The 16392-nt window shown below is 36.4% G+C and overlaps 1 protein-coding gene across 4 annotated transcripts; it reads right to left on the bottom strand.

The window, feature by feature from the left end:
* Positions 1 to 259: 259 nt before the first annotated feature.
* LOC114734682 (CLIP-associated protein-like) lies at positions 260 to 13105 on the bottom strand. 4 transcript variants are annotated; one of them, XM_028922332.1, is made up of 22 exons: positions 12911 to 13105; positions 12346 to 12780; positions 10331 to 10486; positions 10177 to 10239; positions 9391 to 9459; positions 9075 to 9240; positions 7978 to 8139; positions 7214 to 7311; positions 6755 to 6829; positions 6607 to 6675; positions 6429 to 6514; positions 6239 to 6356; positions 5267 to 5365; positions 4831 to 5182; positions 2896 to 4691; positions 2261 to 2362; positions 1653 to 1757; positions 1468 to 1542; positions 1319 to 1387; positions 1110 to 1178; positions 899 to 1000; positions 260 to 802 (listed from the first exon to the last, which is right to left on the bottom strand). In XM_028922332.1, the coding sequence occupies exons 2-22, from the start codon at positions 12676 to 12678 to the stop codon at positions 641 to 643; spliced, it is 4326 nt and encodes a 1441-aa protein (XP_028778165.1). In that variant the 5' UTR covers positions 12679 to 12780; positions 12911 to 13105; the 3' UTR covers positions 260 to 640. The 4 variants fall into 4 exon arrangements, with proteins under 4 accessions (XP_028778165.1, XP_028778169.1, XP_028778158.1 ...); XM_028922336.1 differs by having other exon boundaries at positions 13002 to 13104; XM_028922325.1 differs by having other exon boundaries at positions 12346 to 13105.
* Between the last annotated feature and the right edge of the window lie 3287 nt (positions 13106 to 16392).

Here is a 16392-nt window from a genome sequence, read left to right as displayed (position 1 = left end):
GTAGATGTCGAGTTGGAGAGGCAAGGGTTCAGTTTTCGGTGTGGTGGTCTCGTCTTCTGTTCCTGTTTTGTTCGTTTCGCCCTTTGTCTTTTTCACTTTTTAGTCTCGTACTCTCGTTTTGGGCCTTGGGCCCTCTCTTTTACCAAAAAAAGAAAGAAACGAACACGTTCCCGGTGGGATGGCGGTGCCTTTCAGTTTCAGGCAAGAGCAACAGAATTAAAAAAATCCGACGATGGCCAGCAATTACTGACGGAGGCAGACAAACTGAGAGCATCCTTTATATTTTCAACACAAGGCCACAACACAACATCTATCATTTGAACTGAAAATTACAGGTTGGAAGGCAATAACCCCACAACAATGTAGAAAACTAAAAATTCAAGAATATCCAAATAATTGCAAAACCTATCAACCTATCACCAAAAGGCCAAAACCATTTTAATGTAATTAACGCACTGCATCCCCCATCACCAGCACTCCTCAAATCCATGGTGAATGTGAATATATATATATATATATAAACAGATGAGGGAGGACACAGGGAAAACCACCTCAAAAAAAATATGCACGCAATATACAGAATACACAACAATGAATTAGAACACACCCCAAACCCACTGAGTTTTCTTCAAGAAACCACCTACTCCTGGGTGGCATCAATCGCCACTCCTGTCCTCGCTTGTGAAATTCGATTTGCATAAATTGTGACCAACTTCAACTGTGTGCTGTTAAGCCCTTGCAAGTATGGCAAGAATGCTTTCCCCAGCATGATATATATATCCACCAGACAGAAAACAACAGTCTGTGCCACCCACCATTAGCATAGAATGAGAATAATGGTAGAAGCAAAATACACATACGGATGTAAATACACATGCACGACTATAGATCCATGTACCTTACGAACATCAGCACTCTGGTTTCCAAAAGCTTCAAAAAGCGCAGGCAGAAATGAAGGTAACTGAGCCATCAATTCCTCCTGAGAGAGTCGGCCCAAAAGCTGAAGAACAGGGAAGGATAGTATGTCACAATGTGGAGGTAGTTTCAAACATAGTTTATAGAAATCATCCGTCAGATGCAAGATTAACAAAAGTTCTTCAGTCAATTACCTTCGTCAAGCAGTTTATGCAAGTGACAAGAGTTTTCTCATCCTCAGAAACCAGTAAAGGGACAATAACCTGAAACATTCGCAATTCTGAGCATCAGCTTTTATATCAACCAAAAAACTCCCCTCCTGCCCTCAATCCTTTGTTTTCTTTTCCACAACCACATTAGCAGTAACATAGACGGCTCTAATGGTAAACTAAGAAATACTTACACTTAAACATCTGAATGGATCATATTGAGATAAAACAGTGTTCAGGCAGTGCTCCGCCGTATTTGAGACCTGAATAAGGGATGAAACAGATTGAGATTGGAAACAGAGCCTACACACACACACACACAAAACAGAACAAATCCAGTTACCTTGGGATGAATATCCTTGGCAACATGAAGCAACTTCTCAATTACAATTTCAATTGAATCTTCCATGGCATCTTTCTGGAAGCGACAAAATGTAAAAGCCAACCCCATATTCTATTAATGTCAGTCCCGAAAATGCCTAGGATTGAGCAAGGCTATAATCCAACTATATGGCAAGTAATAAAAACCTGGTTTTTGAGCATTTCAACTATTAATGATAGAGTAAGCTCTCTGATTGAGGAATCTGAATCATCCAGCACCTCAAGCACAACTGTCAAAATCTGATTGAAGTACTGCAAGTTCACCATGAAACTACGATTATGCAAGGTACAGAACTTCACATCTTTCATAAAGGATTTGGTCACAGATTTCTTATTTCAGTAATTATATCTGTCTACTAATCTCATTTTCAACTTGCTTGCATTCACGTAATAAGTTCTCCCCACACACACACACACACACACATCTTCAATTTCATATCGATCAGAAGGGACTAAGGCATTGGAGACACCCAAAGAAATTTAACATGATTTTATGATGAAGGATGATGTCTAAAGTTGAAGAATAAAACAGCATTTTCTATTATTTATACAAATATTTAGCACCAAGTAGAGCCATATCAACTAGCAAACACAACAGAATGACATGAAAACTGCAACTGCACAATCACAATCAATATGATGAACTTCAGTGAACAGGTGCTTCCATTCCAAAACAGTTTGCACTGTTAAGAACCATTGGCAATCATACAAATTGAAGGCAGAACGAGAGATAATCAACATGAAACCAAACATACCTTGGTCCAAATAGAATGATCATTTGCTCTAGAAGCTTCAACCAACTGTTGAAGTGCAGTCCTCTTGCTTGAAACAGAGCTTCCATCACCCCCACTGCATACCTGTTACAAAACAATAGGTACATCTTATCACTTGTCCAACGATGAAGAATGTAATTATTAAAAAAGGATGATCTGCTACAAAGCTTCTGTCCTATCATCATTGGACATTAGTTTTTACAATGTGAAGTGCTTGGCAGCTTCCAGAACAAGTTGCACGCTTTTATGAGAATGTTTCAGGATTGTCCCATTTCCTTTGATTCTCTACTGTCAATCACTATCAAGGTCTTGAAAAAGGTTTGGACACCAAAATTTCAAGGATCAGTGCACAACAGTTTTTGAGTGATTTCATCAACATCTCCAGCAGGACAGAGACTCAGGCTCTCAGCTTCCTTATGGGTTAAAAGGAGTTCTTTTATTTCTTAATGAATTAGTTTTATTAATTTATTTTATGCTCTATTCTTTGATTTCTCTTAGTATTGAAAAATGTTTCATTCTCCTTCCGTGTCCCTCTCCATTTCCTAGAACCATCTTAAAACAACTTTAAAAAAGAAGAAAAGAAAAGCAAACTCATTCTGTTTGCCACATTAACTCACCATATGAAGAATTTGAGGAATGCTGGGACCTGTGTCAGTCAAGGAGTTAATATTCATAATTTCAGCTGAGTGATGATCATGGTCCAATTCAGAAGGGTGTTCTTTATTATCTCCAAAGCTTTCAGTAACATTTGAATGTTCTGCAGATGTCAGACCATTTACATCCAGACCGGGAGTTGAAAGACCCTCAAAGTTAATGCTACTGTCCATATGCCCAAGTTGACTAGTTTGGTGTTGGCTTATAGGATTGACTGTGGATGCAAGGTCCTTGGTTTTTGAACCAAGACTAGCCTTATCAAAATCAGTCTCATGATTCTGATGCAAAAATTCCTGAATTTCACCAGAAGCTGCTTGGCTAACGCTGGGTTTAACAAGGGTCGAGTCTTGGGAACTCCACTTCCTACCACTGTCGCTATCAAGGGAACCAGCAGAATACCTTCCAAGGTAATGAGCTTTCCTAGACACACCAACATACCCCTCTTCTGAGGATGTTCCTACAACATCATATGGGTCATAGGAAGACTTAGAGCGCTGCCTGTCTTTTTTGCTCTGTAAAAAGTTAATCAAGTCCACTTCGATGCGAGGAGTGTATTGTTTAAGGGCTCGCCTCAACACATTTTGCTCTTCAACTGACAAACTAAGGATGAAATTTAGGACTGCAGTAGAATCAAAGTGAGAATACACTGATATAATGCATGTAATTGCTGCCTCTTTGAGCTTTGTATTTTTGTCATGAGCCAATGGTGCTAACTTGGCAAGCCATAATTTCAGGATTCCAGCATTGGCAGCACCTTCAGGATTCATTGAATGCTTGTTAAAGGAGCTGATTGCGTATTCAATAACAGCCAACTTTGCTTTGGGAGACCTTTGTTCATCAAGTGAGCGGAGCAATGCAGGTAAGAGAGTATCTACACTGTAAGTTTTGCTAACAACTTCCAAAGTCATTGAGCTTGGTTGCCTAACAAGCTCTTTAGGGTCAATTAACCGAGAAAACACATGAGGTAATATCCTTTCCATGTAACTCTCGAAGGGCTTTCGGCATGCTGGAATAATATCTGCAAGTGTTGAGAGCGCAGCCTGTGCAACTTTATGGTGAGGATCATCCAAGTGCTGAAAAAAAAGCTTCATTACTTTCTCAAAATTCTGGACTACTTCTTGTATCCCCTTTGGACCTTGCTGTAACAATGAGTGAAGATAATTAAAAGCAGCAACCCTAGCAGACCAGTCAGAACCTGAACTAAGTCCTTCACTCAAGGCTTCATGAAGAGATGCAGGTCCATCTGTATAATTGGACGACTCTCCAAGGGAAAGTTGGCTATCATCAAAACTCCTTCTCCTTCCAACAGACATTCGCCCTGCCACATTTTTCCTCAACAATGGTCTCTGGAAATTAGGCACATGACTATTTTGTGAATCCCTAAAGTTTCCATCTCTATAAGTTGCATCCATATACTGCCTATCACTGTGTGGGTTCATAAACCGCCTAGCCTCCCTAATGTCACTGTTGTCATCAATAGAGCTTCTATCTTGAAGCCTTTCAGAAGCCCTTTTATTGGAGTATGATGAAAGTGCTGATAAAGGCTCCATAGTAACATTATGATGATATGATAACTTGGCAGAATCTTTGGAAGCTTGAATTTGAGTGATTATATCGGACAAACCCAAACCACCATTTCGACTATTACCTTTATTGACACCAGAAACAGTTGATTCCGTGGTCACAGAGTTTGTCATGTGATTAGATGCTGGGACAGCAGCAGGGAATGGTGGATCACGAGATGATGGAGGGTCAACTCCTGCGCTAGGGGCAATAAGAAAAAAATTTAGCCGCTCACAAATAGTTTAAAGAGCTCTACTACTAATGCCATGAATGACAAGAAGCAATAAAGACTGTGATAGAATGTAAAACAACTACAAGACAAACTTATTTGGTACCTAGATCCAAACTTGATGAGCGGAGGGCTGATGAATTATGCTTATCAGATAAATCCAAACCTCTGAGCATACTTTCAATAGCAGTGACCTTCTGTTTGCTTGCATGCAACACACTTTCCAAGCTACGCTCTGTACCTTTACCAAGTGACTTTGCCTGAGTAATACCAGCAGAAACAGATGCCCCTGATGATAAACTAGAACTTCTATCCATAGCAACAATAGCAGAAGTCCCATATCCAGGTAGACTTGAGGGAGCAGAGGCCTGACTACTTAATGACAGCAATGCACCTCTATCACGTACCGAAGGTGAGGCATGCCGCCTATGTATTCCTCCATCCTCTTCATTTATCAACTGCAAGTCAGCATTTAAGGGAAAAAATTACTTACGCATTGCAATAAAGTTAGATTTGTGTGTTTTAAGGTCATAAGCACATACCCTTTGAATAACAGGATCAAAGGATGAAAATAGGCGGCGTGAACGCTCAGGCCAAGTTTTTGCAAACATTCTATAGCACATCCTTGCAGTTGATCGAACCTACCAAGTTTCATACTCCAGTCATTGCCATTTTCACACATATAATTGTCAGCAATAGTGCAATCAGAGTCAACAAAATATCCAACAAATTTCTCTAAGACCAAGAAAATTTGATAAACTAAAAGGAAAAATAAAAAGTGAACAATCATAATTCATTAACCTGAACTACAACTTGAGGGGCGGAATTCAAACAGCTTTTTAACCATGACTGTAGGTCTGAACAGCCACCAACTGATCCCATAAAAGTCACAGACTCTTTTAAAGCAAAGAAAGAATACATACACACACACAGAGTACTCCATCCAACTTTAGGTCTGAACAGCCACCAATTGATCCCTTAATCCAAGCCCTCTTGCTTCCAAATCACTTCAGTTTTACCAATATATTAACCCTTCAATCTAACAATTCCTACTCTAAATTTACCCTGACCCTAACCTACGTCACACTTCTCTGTTTCCCAAGTTTCCAAAATCTTGAATTCTCAGTTGTTCTTGAAACTGAACGATTTTTTAAATTTTCAGTACGACTCTTGCAATTTATCATGTTAGAAATTGTAAGAGAGTTTTGCCTAAGGTTTATATATATGCTAGGAGAACCACCATCGCTTCCCACAACTTCAACTGATAGGCATCTACCAGCCTGCTTTCTTTTGCACAATAGCGACTACATTTAGTCTAGCTAGAAGGAAAAAGAATAAAACAATAATTAAAAATGCCAATCAGGTAATAAATACGAAAGTCATAGCATGGAATTTACATGTGAATTCTTCATAAGCAAGGAATGAAAGGTACCACAATGAGCAGCAAATCAAATTTGGCAAACATGATGCACGGTTCATAATTAAAGAAACATCAGCCAGAGACTATCAAGTACCTCACTCATTGCATCTGATACACAACATTTTATCATATCCTCATATAAATCAGCTGATCGCTGTATTTCGGGAGCATCAGGCCAATGTTCCAATATCAAAAGAGCATATTCACAACACCTACAATACAAAAGAAATTAAAGAATTATAAAAACTGCCACAAATTTATTCCAGTAACATGACAGTTCATACCTTGCACGAAGGACAGCACCGCGATCATTTTTTGCACAATCAGCTATACGAGGAAGCACACGAGCAACTTTACAATTACGCAGCATCTAAAAAGTACAGGGCAAAGGTGAAATTAACATATGGCACATGGGAAGAATTACTTAAGAATTAAGATGTTGCTTGAGCAGATATATATTACCGTTTTTATGCAGTTATCTGCAGACTCTGCAATCACAAGTACAGTAATCACAACCAGCTTGAAAAGGACCTGATTATCAAACCAAGAATTAATAAACTTTCTGAAAATGTCACAATCATGAAAATCAAAGATAAAACATAATGCTCACCGGTATGAACATTTCAGCACATTGTTCAAAATCACCCAAGAGTTCCTTTGACAAAAAGCATAATAGATGGCAAGCCTATAGCAAAACCAAAAAAACCAACAGAGAAAAGAATCATGAGAAGTTAAAGGAGATTGACGCATTGAGAAAGGCCTTGGACTTAAATAAAAATAACCATACTGTCTTTCTAGACAAGATTCCAATTTTAGCTACCAAAACGTATAAAGAGATCGAAATATATATATAGAGAGAAAAGAAATTGCAACCAAACAATTTGCTTGGACTCTTCTAAATTCTCATCCTCCTATATGTTCGTTCTTCTTCATATTTTTTTTGAACGGTGAATTCATATTCCATATATATTATCTTAACGGTGGAAGCATTTACACGTCATGCAAACAGAAACAGGGCCAGTAAAAAGGATAGAAAGGAGAATGAGTGCAAAAGGAAATGTTCATGAACCTGCTTCACAATGCTAGATCTTCGATCAGATAATTGCACACTTAAAGGCCCAACAAGTTGCTTCAAGAGTCCCCGGAAACATGGATAGTCAGCAGCACCTAACAGAGTCATTTAAAAAAAAAAGGTTCTAACATGGCACCACAGACCAAAAACCCCAAAAAAAAAAATGCAGTACATATCTCACTGAAAACAAAAGAAAGAGAGAAAATAAAGCCATTTTTCCACAAATAATTAACAGACAAGGAAAAGGAAAAGAAAAACTCTGGTAGATGATAAAATTTCAAAAGCATTGAAACATGATTGAACAGTTCAAATATTGCTTTTGATAGCCAAATAGACTCACTTGTCAGACTTAATAGACGGTTGATGGTTAGCACTTAATGACAATAATTTACAGCCTTACCAGTACCCAGATTTTCATTTTATATCATTTATCAAAAAACATATTCATTTTCACAATTCTTGCATGCCATAATTTAGTGTACAAAGGTTATATACCGAATTAAAGGGCTACAATTAAATACTCCAACCCAATTCATTTCAATACAAACATCACCACAGGCATCCGTCACACTGATCTCATATCACACATATTCTATATTGACAAATGATCAGAACCTTTTAGACTTGAAATGCCCTTACAGTATCACAATTCACATCTAAACAGTTGAATGTACAATACCAAATGAGCAGGATCCAAAAACATTCATATTTCAAGCATACGTAACTATATACATACTACTGAAAGAGTGAGCAACGCTAACCTCCCAAAACAAGACCCTCAATTCTTTGCATGGCGCCAATTCGAATTGACCAGTCCTTTTCTGGCACAAGGGTTGATGCAATCTTTTCAAATTCCCTGATTAACTCCTTTTCTGAATAAAGCTTGACAGGATCAATGGGTCTCTCTGTGACATCACCTTCTCCTGCTTATAATGAGAAAACAATTTAGCATATAAAGAAGGCATGCATAAGAACACAAATGGTTCAGCCAGGACAGCATCCTTCTGTATCTGTAACAAAATGTCGACTCGAAAAACTTTTCAGGCATAAATCTTTTTTTAACAGTTTTAAACATATCATGCCTTTCCCCTCACATCACTCCAGCACTATCAAAATCATTTCAATTTGCCCAAAATGTGTGGTTTGCACTTGTATGATGTTACAATCTTAAAGTTGCTTGCGGTAGAAAGGAAGCATATGAAAAATTAAGAAATTAAGTCTAAAACTAGCCAGATTCTATAACTGCTATGGAATCAAGGTTAATTCACAATATTCATTCAGGCTAAATTTGTGGATTCATCCCAGTTTCAAAATATGCATGCTAGACACAAGAATCCCAAAATTTAGAGACACTGATTGAAACAAAATAGAGGATAATCACCATTACGCATTTAGATTTATTTGGAAATGTATTCCTCATATGTAAGAAAACCTAAAAATCTGATCAGGCATGCTGAGACAAATAATATCACAGAAAGCAAATCAGACTCACAAAATTCAAACTATCTGTGCTGTCAAAGTTTGCAATTTGTAGTAGAGAGGAGATTACCTCAAAGGCATACATCACAAACAAGGTATAAATATGATTAAAGAGATCAATGAGCATTGGAGGGGGACAAATATGGAAGAACATACAGACAACACGAGCCTCCAACAAGAATTGCATTAATACTAAGGGGGTGTTCGGATAAAAACCAAGCCATGGTTTTAAAAATGCTTTTACGGTATACAAAGTAAATATGTAGAGGAGTTTGTCTCGTTTTGTGGAAAAGTGCTTTTGAAAAGCACTTTTATACAATCCCAAACACCCCCTAAATCAGAATAGCATTAACAATCCAAAAACTGAAAAGAGTCTAACCTCCAAAAAGTGATGTCTCCCTTGATGAACTTCTAGCCTTTGGGCTACCTTTCTTAGGATTAGCATTCAAAGGCTTAATTTCCCCACCAATAAAACCACTTCCAATGCCATCTGAGGAGCGAACTTTTGGCTGAATGCCCTCAAGCCTGGCATTAATATCTTTAACCTAAAACAATTGTGATAAAAAAGAACTGAAATAATAAAATCTCTCACGGTAGTTAATAATATAAAAGGACATTCAAGGTCAAAATCACATGCAATGATTGTCCAATAGACAACAATGAAACAAAAAGTAGTTTTTTCTTTTTAAAATTACCATAGATGATGGAAGATTGTGACGCTGAAGTTCATCACGAAATTGGGGTCCAGCTTGAGCATACATCTCCTGAAAGCGGAAGATCTCAAACTAATTAAAAATTATGAAGAAATCATTTCGATATGAGGAGATCAGCAAAACAACTTTTCTTTATTGTACCATGAAGATAGTTAAAATTTTGTCTTCCCTTTTCTAAATTTAGAAGTTGAATTTAGAAGAAGAGTGTGAGGATATGAGAAAAGGGAAGGGAGGAAGAGAAGAATATCTAGAACCAGGATCTGTAATTCTAGATAGAGACAAAGAAGATATACTGAATAATACTCATTCCATCCATAATACTGCATACATGCGTAGCTTAAATAGTCTAACAGTACAATAACTGGACATAACTACCTCCTAACTTCATGACAGAGCAAATAAGACAGGAAACTGAAAATAATTGAAGTTAAAATAACGTAAGTCTGCATAACTACCCATACATAACTTCAAGCCTTATCCATACGTGTCTTTCTTGAATAGACAAGGGACGTTGGACTCTGACATAATTCAATCAAAAAATTCACACTACATGATTGAATAAATTTGATGAAAGTAGAAAAACTGCAAACTTTTAAAAGAAACAGAGCACATCAATCGCAAAATTAGATTTACTGACACAAATCCATTATGAGTACAAAGTGATATGACATAAACCACATTTTTTTTGTCTAGAGGCATAAACCTAAAAGTACAGCCAAGCCCTTTAGAGAGTAAGAACACTAAAATAAGACAAGATGTTATAGCCACCTCAATGCACAAAATAGCTGCTTCCCTAACACCAGGGTTTGGATCATTGAGCAACTGCAAAATCTGACGATTATTGAAAAGGGTTAGTATCACATCCTGAAACATCTAACCATGTAAAAGCTAAGTTCCGTTTTTTAAGTCTCAATAAACATACTGGAGGAAGAATAACCCGCTGAAGGGTAAGCTCGGTAGATGCAAATAGACCAATTGCAGAGGTGACAGTCCGTGCAAACTCCTCTCTGACTCTCCAACTTTTATGCATCCAGGCAAAGGAGCCAGCTCTTTCCACAATTATTGTGGGAGAAGAAACCTATAGAACAATAAAATGAACATATCACAATGGAAGAAAATCAAGTGGGGCCAAGAACATAGCGTAATCAAACATGCAGAAAAAATCAGCTAATCTCTTTACTTTAAAAAGAAAATGCATACGGGTAAAATATTCATTTGTAGGTCAACTAACATATTTCTCAAAGGATCTTTTTTAGGATAAAAGAGAAATTTTATTATAGAGATGACAAAAATACACACTACTCGAAGATAAGAGAACCTCAGTAAAACAAGGAGAGCAAAACCTCAATAGCTTGTGAGGCAGTAAAGCTGACCAATCTACATACTAGAAATAGAGACTCCCATAAAAACCCCAAGCACAGAGCACCAAATGGAAGCCATAAATCCAATACAGTTCTATGGCATAGAACAAAAAATCAATAAGCTGCAAATTGGCACAACATCGCATTCTTATTATCAAAGCCTTTAAAATGAAACACAAACAACTCCAGACTCCAGAGTACTTTTGTATGAGGAAAAATGTTCCAAAGATAAGACGGTGCTTGTTAATGTAGAGGTAAAGTGAAACAGTTCCTAAATCAGGCCTAACAGGACACACATGTCAGAAGAAAGTGCTGCATAAGCTCTGCAAACCAACAGCCATTTGGGTTAATCATGTTAAGTGATGCTCTCCATACAAAGGATTTGACCGCAGAAGAGCTTTTTGAGTGGCATATCTAGAAGCAACATGACCCTAATCAGAAGAATAAGCAAGGAGCAGAAAAATAAGATTAGCAAGAAATCAAGATTCCAGACTCCGCTATCTTGACTGGATGGACAAAATGAAGCAAATCAACTAGAAGGAAAGAAGGACAGAAGCTCCCTGCTCTCTCAATCCTCAATAACATGCTCAGCAACAATCTACTCAAATAGCTAGCTTCCGGATCAGCTTTCTATGGACCTATCTTTTGTCCTTTTTTGGTATATATATAGACCTATCTTTATGCATAGGTTGTGTGCGAAAGAATACTACCTTGAATGCGTACATGATCATCAATTTCACAATATAACCAAACCTCTGTTACTGCAGTAATATGTACATGCAACATCCCTATTGAATTGATAATTGCATGACAGGCAGAAGAGCTTTCATGGTCAAGGTCACAATTCGGGTATAAAAATCCAGATGTCTTGCAAGAGTCATTAGACAATCGCTAAACCTATAGTCAAGCAAGTGGCAGTCAACATTAAGTGACCCATCAGAATTTTCATTCTCCCGAGGCTGGTTAGAATACTGACTAAACATTTTTTTTGAGCAAAACTGACTAAACATATGAATCAAACATTGAAAACTGGAACCTTCTCTATCACTTGTTTGGGTTTTGATGTCATTGAGCTACCTTTCAATACGCTCAGCTTTATTCTTGCTCTCACTTTTTTATTAATCTGTTTAAACTCACGTCAAGTAAATTAATATTACAAATGACTGCAACAACATGAGCTAGCATGTCTTTTATATCTCTCTTATTTTCGCGTGGATTTCTCTTCACAAAATTTGCCATTGCTCGCTCTCTTAGTTTTAATAATTCCTTGGACTTACACAGGAGTAGAAACTTCACTGCCACAGAAATGAGGAAGCATAAACTAATATAAGTTGTATGGCCACCCAACTTAATATTCTTCCTTATTCGGAATAAAGAAACAGGGAAAAACCATTTACAAATCCATCAAATGAATGCATTATTCAATCGCAGTAGATCCTTTCAATTTCCCCACTCTAGCTGTTGCCAGACTTCGAGTTCAATTAGAATTATCGAAACATGGAGTAATAGAGAAGGATGAATGGAATAGGAGAGAAGGATGAGCAAGAGACAACGATAGGACATCAAAGATAAGTACCTCCATAAGAGTAAGCAAGAGTCTTCTAGCAGCGTCACGAACTGGTTGTTTGGCATCCCCTAAGCGATCAACGACTGCAGGAACAAGCGCATTGAAGTGAAGTTTGAAATGCTCGCCAGAGAGCACGGCAGCAGACGCCAAAGATTGAAGTGCACCCTGAGAGACCCGAAAGTTGTTGTCTTTCAAGAGATCCAAGCAACAATCGACGAGGGATGTAACCTCGGACGAAGTTAGGCTCTTTCTGGAAGCTTCCAGAAGTTGATGAAGGCGCTCCACCCCGGCCATCCTCTCCTTGGTGTCCTTGGTGCGCGCAAGTTCCAGCGCTTCCTCCATTGCTGAATTCAAAAGGGAATGGATCTCAAGCCAGCAGATTCAGATCTGGGTGGAGGTGCTGCCGGAATTGCCTATCAAATTTAGCGCACAGAAGGTGCGACACTGACAAATGAAAAAAGGTGAAAAAGAGTCAGCGAGGGAGGGGGAGAGAGAGAGAGAGTGAGCGAGTAAGAATAAAGGTTTGATAATTGCACAGCGCTAAATTAAGAGGGAGGTCTAAGTAGAGTCCAACAGTGAGCATGCGTGAGAGAGAGAAAGAGAAATGTAGAGAGAGAAAGAGGGTGATTTCGGGCAGGGATGCGAAGCGCTAAAATGAGCACAACCTTCAAGGAAGAATTTGGTAAAGAAACACTGCAGAAGTTGAGACGATGAAGGGAGAAAGTAAACAAAGAAGGGCCGGGGAAGCGGGCGAGAGGCTAGGCTGACGGCGAAGATGACGAACGGAAGCCAATAGTAGTATTATCTGGTTGTGGCATGGTTTGACATTTGACAGCTAAGATGCTTGAATTTACGGTTGTATGCCAGTGTAGCGGGAGAAAGTGAGCGGCAAGGCTGGGGGTAGATATGTCATCCTATCCATGGCAAAAAAAAAAAAGATATGTCATCTTATCCTTATTTTTCTTATTATTTTATTTTATAATTTTATGATAATATTATAGTGTGGGGTTTCTATATTATAGTGGGTGAGATGAGGCCCGCCAAATCGTGGGGCATATATTTTCCGCCGCTTGTGGCCCTATAAAAGAGAACCAATCCATTGGCAAGAAAAGAGGGAGAAGGATCGTTAATACTCTTGCTATTTTGCATAGTATAACATATTTTATATAAAATATTATTTTTTCCCACCAAATACCACTAACTAACTATAAAATTCTCTGAATAATAAACTAAACTCTTCTAAGTAATACTCCTCCGGTCCTTAATGTAAGACCCATTTAACTAATTTGATTAGATTAAGGAAGTTAGGTAAATTAGTTAATTATAAGAAAATTGACATATTTTTCCTAAAACATCATAATCATCTTTCTTAATACCCCCTCTCCCTCTTCTACTTGATTGTAGTTGAGGGAGTATTTATAGGGGTAATTTAGAGAAAATTGATAAATATGAGAAATGAGTCTTATATTTAGAACCAAAACCAACTCAAAAATTGGATCCTATATTAAAGACCAGAGGAGTATTTTATAGGATAGTCTCGATATTTTACAATGCATAATTAATTTTAACTGATATTATTAATTTATATAAATTTATTATTAGATGCTTTTGGCCAGGATAAAATTATTAGATGCTCATAACAATGACAAGAAGAACTAGGTTAAAACTTGATATGATGGATTCAAATATTGCATTTTATTTTTCATTTTAATTAGAATTAGAATAATGCTTTACATATAACGCACAGCATTTTCCTCCCCTTCCCTCCATTTTCCTGCCAAACGAAAAGGTCAGGCTGCTGCAGAAATTATACGGTAAAAGCTTATTTCTTTTTCTTTTTTTTTTTTGTCTAAGTCTAAATTGTCATTAATATATGATGAAATGGAATGTGTTACTATCACGTATTATATTTTCTCATTATTTAACATATTTTTAATTTCACGTCATGTCGAAAATTTTTGTATCTTCTTGTGTGTGGAAGTGGAACTGTGGATGGGGCTAATGGCAATTTTGAATACATTTTTTCAAATGCAATGGAATAATTAAATATCTATGACATTAGCATTTAAAATTTTCATAATTAGTTTTCTAACAAAATAAATTATTATTTTTCGAGAATCATAATAATATTTTATTGTCGTTACAATCTTTTCAACGTTATGTGAGTGTTGTTGTTTGAGAATAATTATAAGCTTACGATATTATTATATCATTGAGAATATTAAATGGCATTGTCAATAATAAGATTTTTTTCTCTGGGGGAAACAAGGTGTTGAGTTGAATTGATCATTGTTAAAATTTTAAAGTGAGTGGTTGAATAATTAATTAATTACTACTAATTATTGATCGATTAGGATTGAAGGAATATCTATTTGTGGGAGGCAGATTTCTGTCCGATTCAGGCGAGAGGATTGGAAAAGTCAAAATTGGACGTCTTTTTCATGCACAGCCATAGCCTCTTTCTTTTCCTTTTCGCCTTTTTAGCTGTGAATTTCAAAAACAACTGTATAGTTGAATTAAACAGTTTAACATGGATTTCAACTATGATTTTAATACAATAAAATTATAATATTAAAAATATAATTAACTACTTTTCCATCATTTTAGCATATACTTCCTTCCAGTCACATGATTTCCACTCCCTTCCTCTCAAACATCGGCTTGGGACCTAATAATTAAAACTCTATTTGGGTTCACGATTAGTAAATACTTACATAAGTTAAAACTTAAAATTTTTCATATACACTAACTTCATATTTTGTAAATTACGATAAAAAGATATTTATAAGCCATTTCAAATAATCTAAACAGTATTTAATTAAATTTATTTATTTTAGGTGATTTTACACTGCATGAAATAAATATATAAGAGATTTATTTCATAAAATGTAAAAGATTTTCTAAGGGCCTGTTTGGGTATCCCCAAACCGTGGTTTCAGAAGCACTTTTCCGCAAAACGAGATAATCTCCTCCACATATTTACTTCGTAATCCGTAAAAGCACTTCTAAAACCATGGTTTGGATTCTATCCAAACACACCCTAAGTGAGTCCATGAGTTGTCAGACAAGCACTAAAATCTTTTCCATCAAAACCAAAACACGTTAGTTCATATTTTCTTTTAATATATGAATTAGACGAATGTGCGTGCAAATTTATTTAAGCGTCCTAAAACGAAGAATGAAAGATTTGTTTTAGTCAGGTCCTTGATTTCAATTATATTTTTGTATAGTTGGCTGTTTTTTTTTTTACATCGAAAAAAACAATTGTGCTTGATGAAGGTTGAACTTTTGGTGAACAATTATTTAGAATAACTTTTTTTCTGCCGACGAATGCATATATACAGCAGCATATTCACTTTTATATATTGTTGGCGCTAGGATGTTTAAAAAAAAATGTTGTGGTTGCTACTGTTACATCGACCTATATTTATTTCAGTTTTGTAAATCAATTGACGTAATTATTAAATACTTTGACTAAATACAATGACAAAAGTCAATAACGTGCCTTACAAAATTAAGAGAGACTTCCTTGCAAGTAATGATACTATGCAGCTACCTCTAATGCGTTAAAGAATAACACTTTTTCCCCTGTTTAATTGACTAAATGTTTTTAACATCGTTTTGTGCTGCCACCCTCTGGTTTTGTCTTATTGTTGTCTTTTTTCTTTTTTTTTGCCTGCAATTTAATTTTTTGATAATTTAATGGAACAAGATTACAAAATAAGTTTGGAATCTAACCAAAACCAGGATGGACCTCAATTGGTTCACATTCTGATAACGTAATGATGGTTGGATACGCCTCCCAAAGAGTTGTGGCCCATGATATATATAAATATATATATATATATATCATTTATGATTCTTAATATAAGAGTTTGTTTGACTTTTAATTTGATCATAAATATAAAACACAAATATAGTTTGTCTATCATATTTATCTATTTTTTAAAAATAATTCTTATAGTAGTTACACATGTTAAATATTCAAACAAATAATAATTTTAGTTAATACTCCTCCGATCCTTAATATAAGACCCAATTATTGAGTTGGTTTTG

This window comes from Neltuma alba, unplaced genomic scaffold (assembly GCF_004799145.2).
Source record: "Neltuma alba isolate B1F8T4 unplaced genomic scaffold, ASM479914v2 tig00002642_pilon, whole genome shotgun sequence".
Taxonomy (NCBI): Eukaryota; Viridiplantae; Streptophyta; class Magnoliopsida; order Fabales; family Fabaceae; genus Neltuma; species Neltuma alba.
The sequence above is the reverse complement of the archived record's forward strand: the minus strand, read 5'-3'. Positions and strand labels throughout refer to the sequence as shown.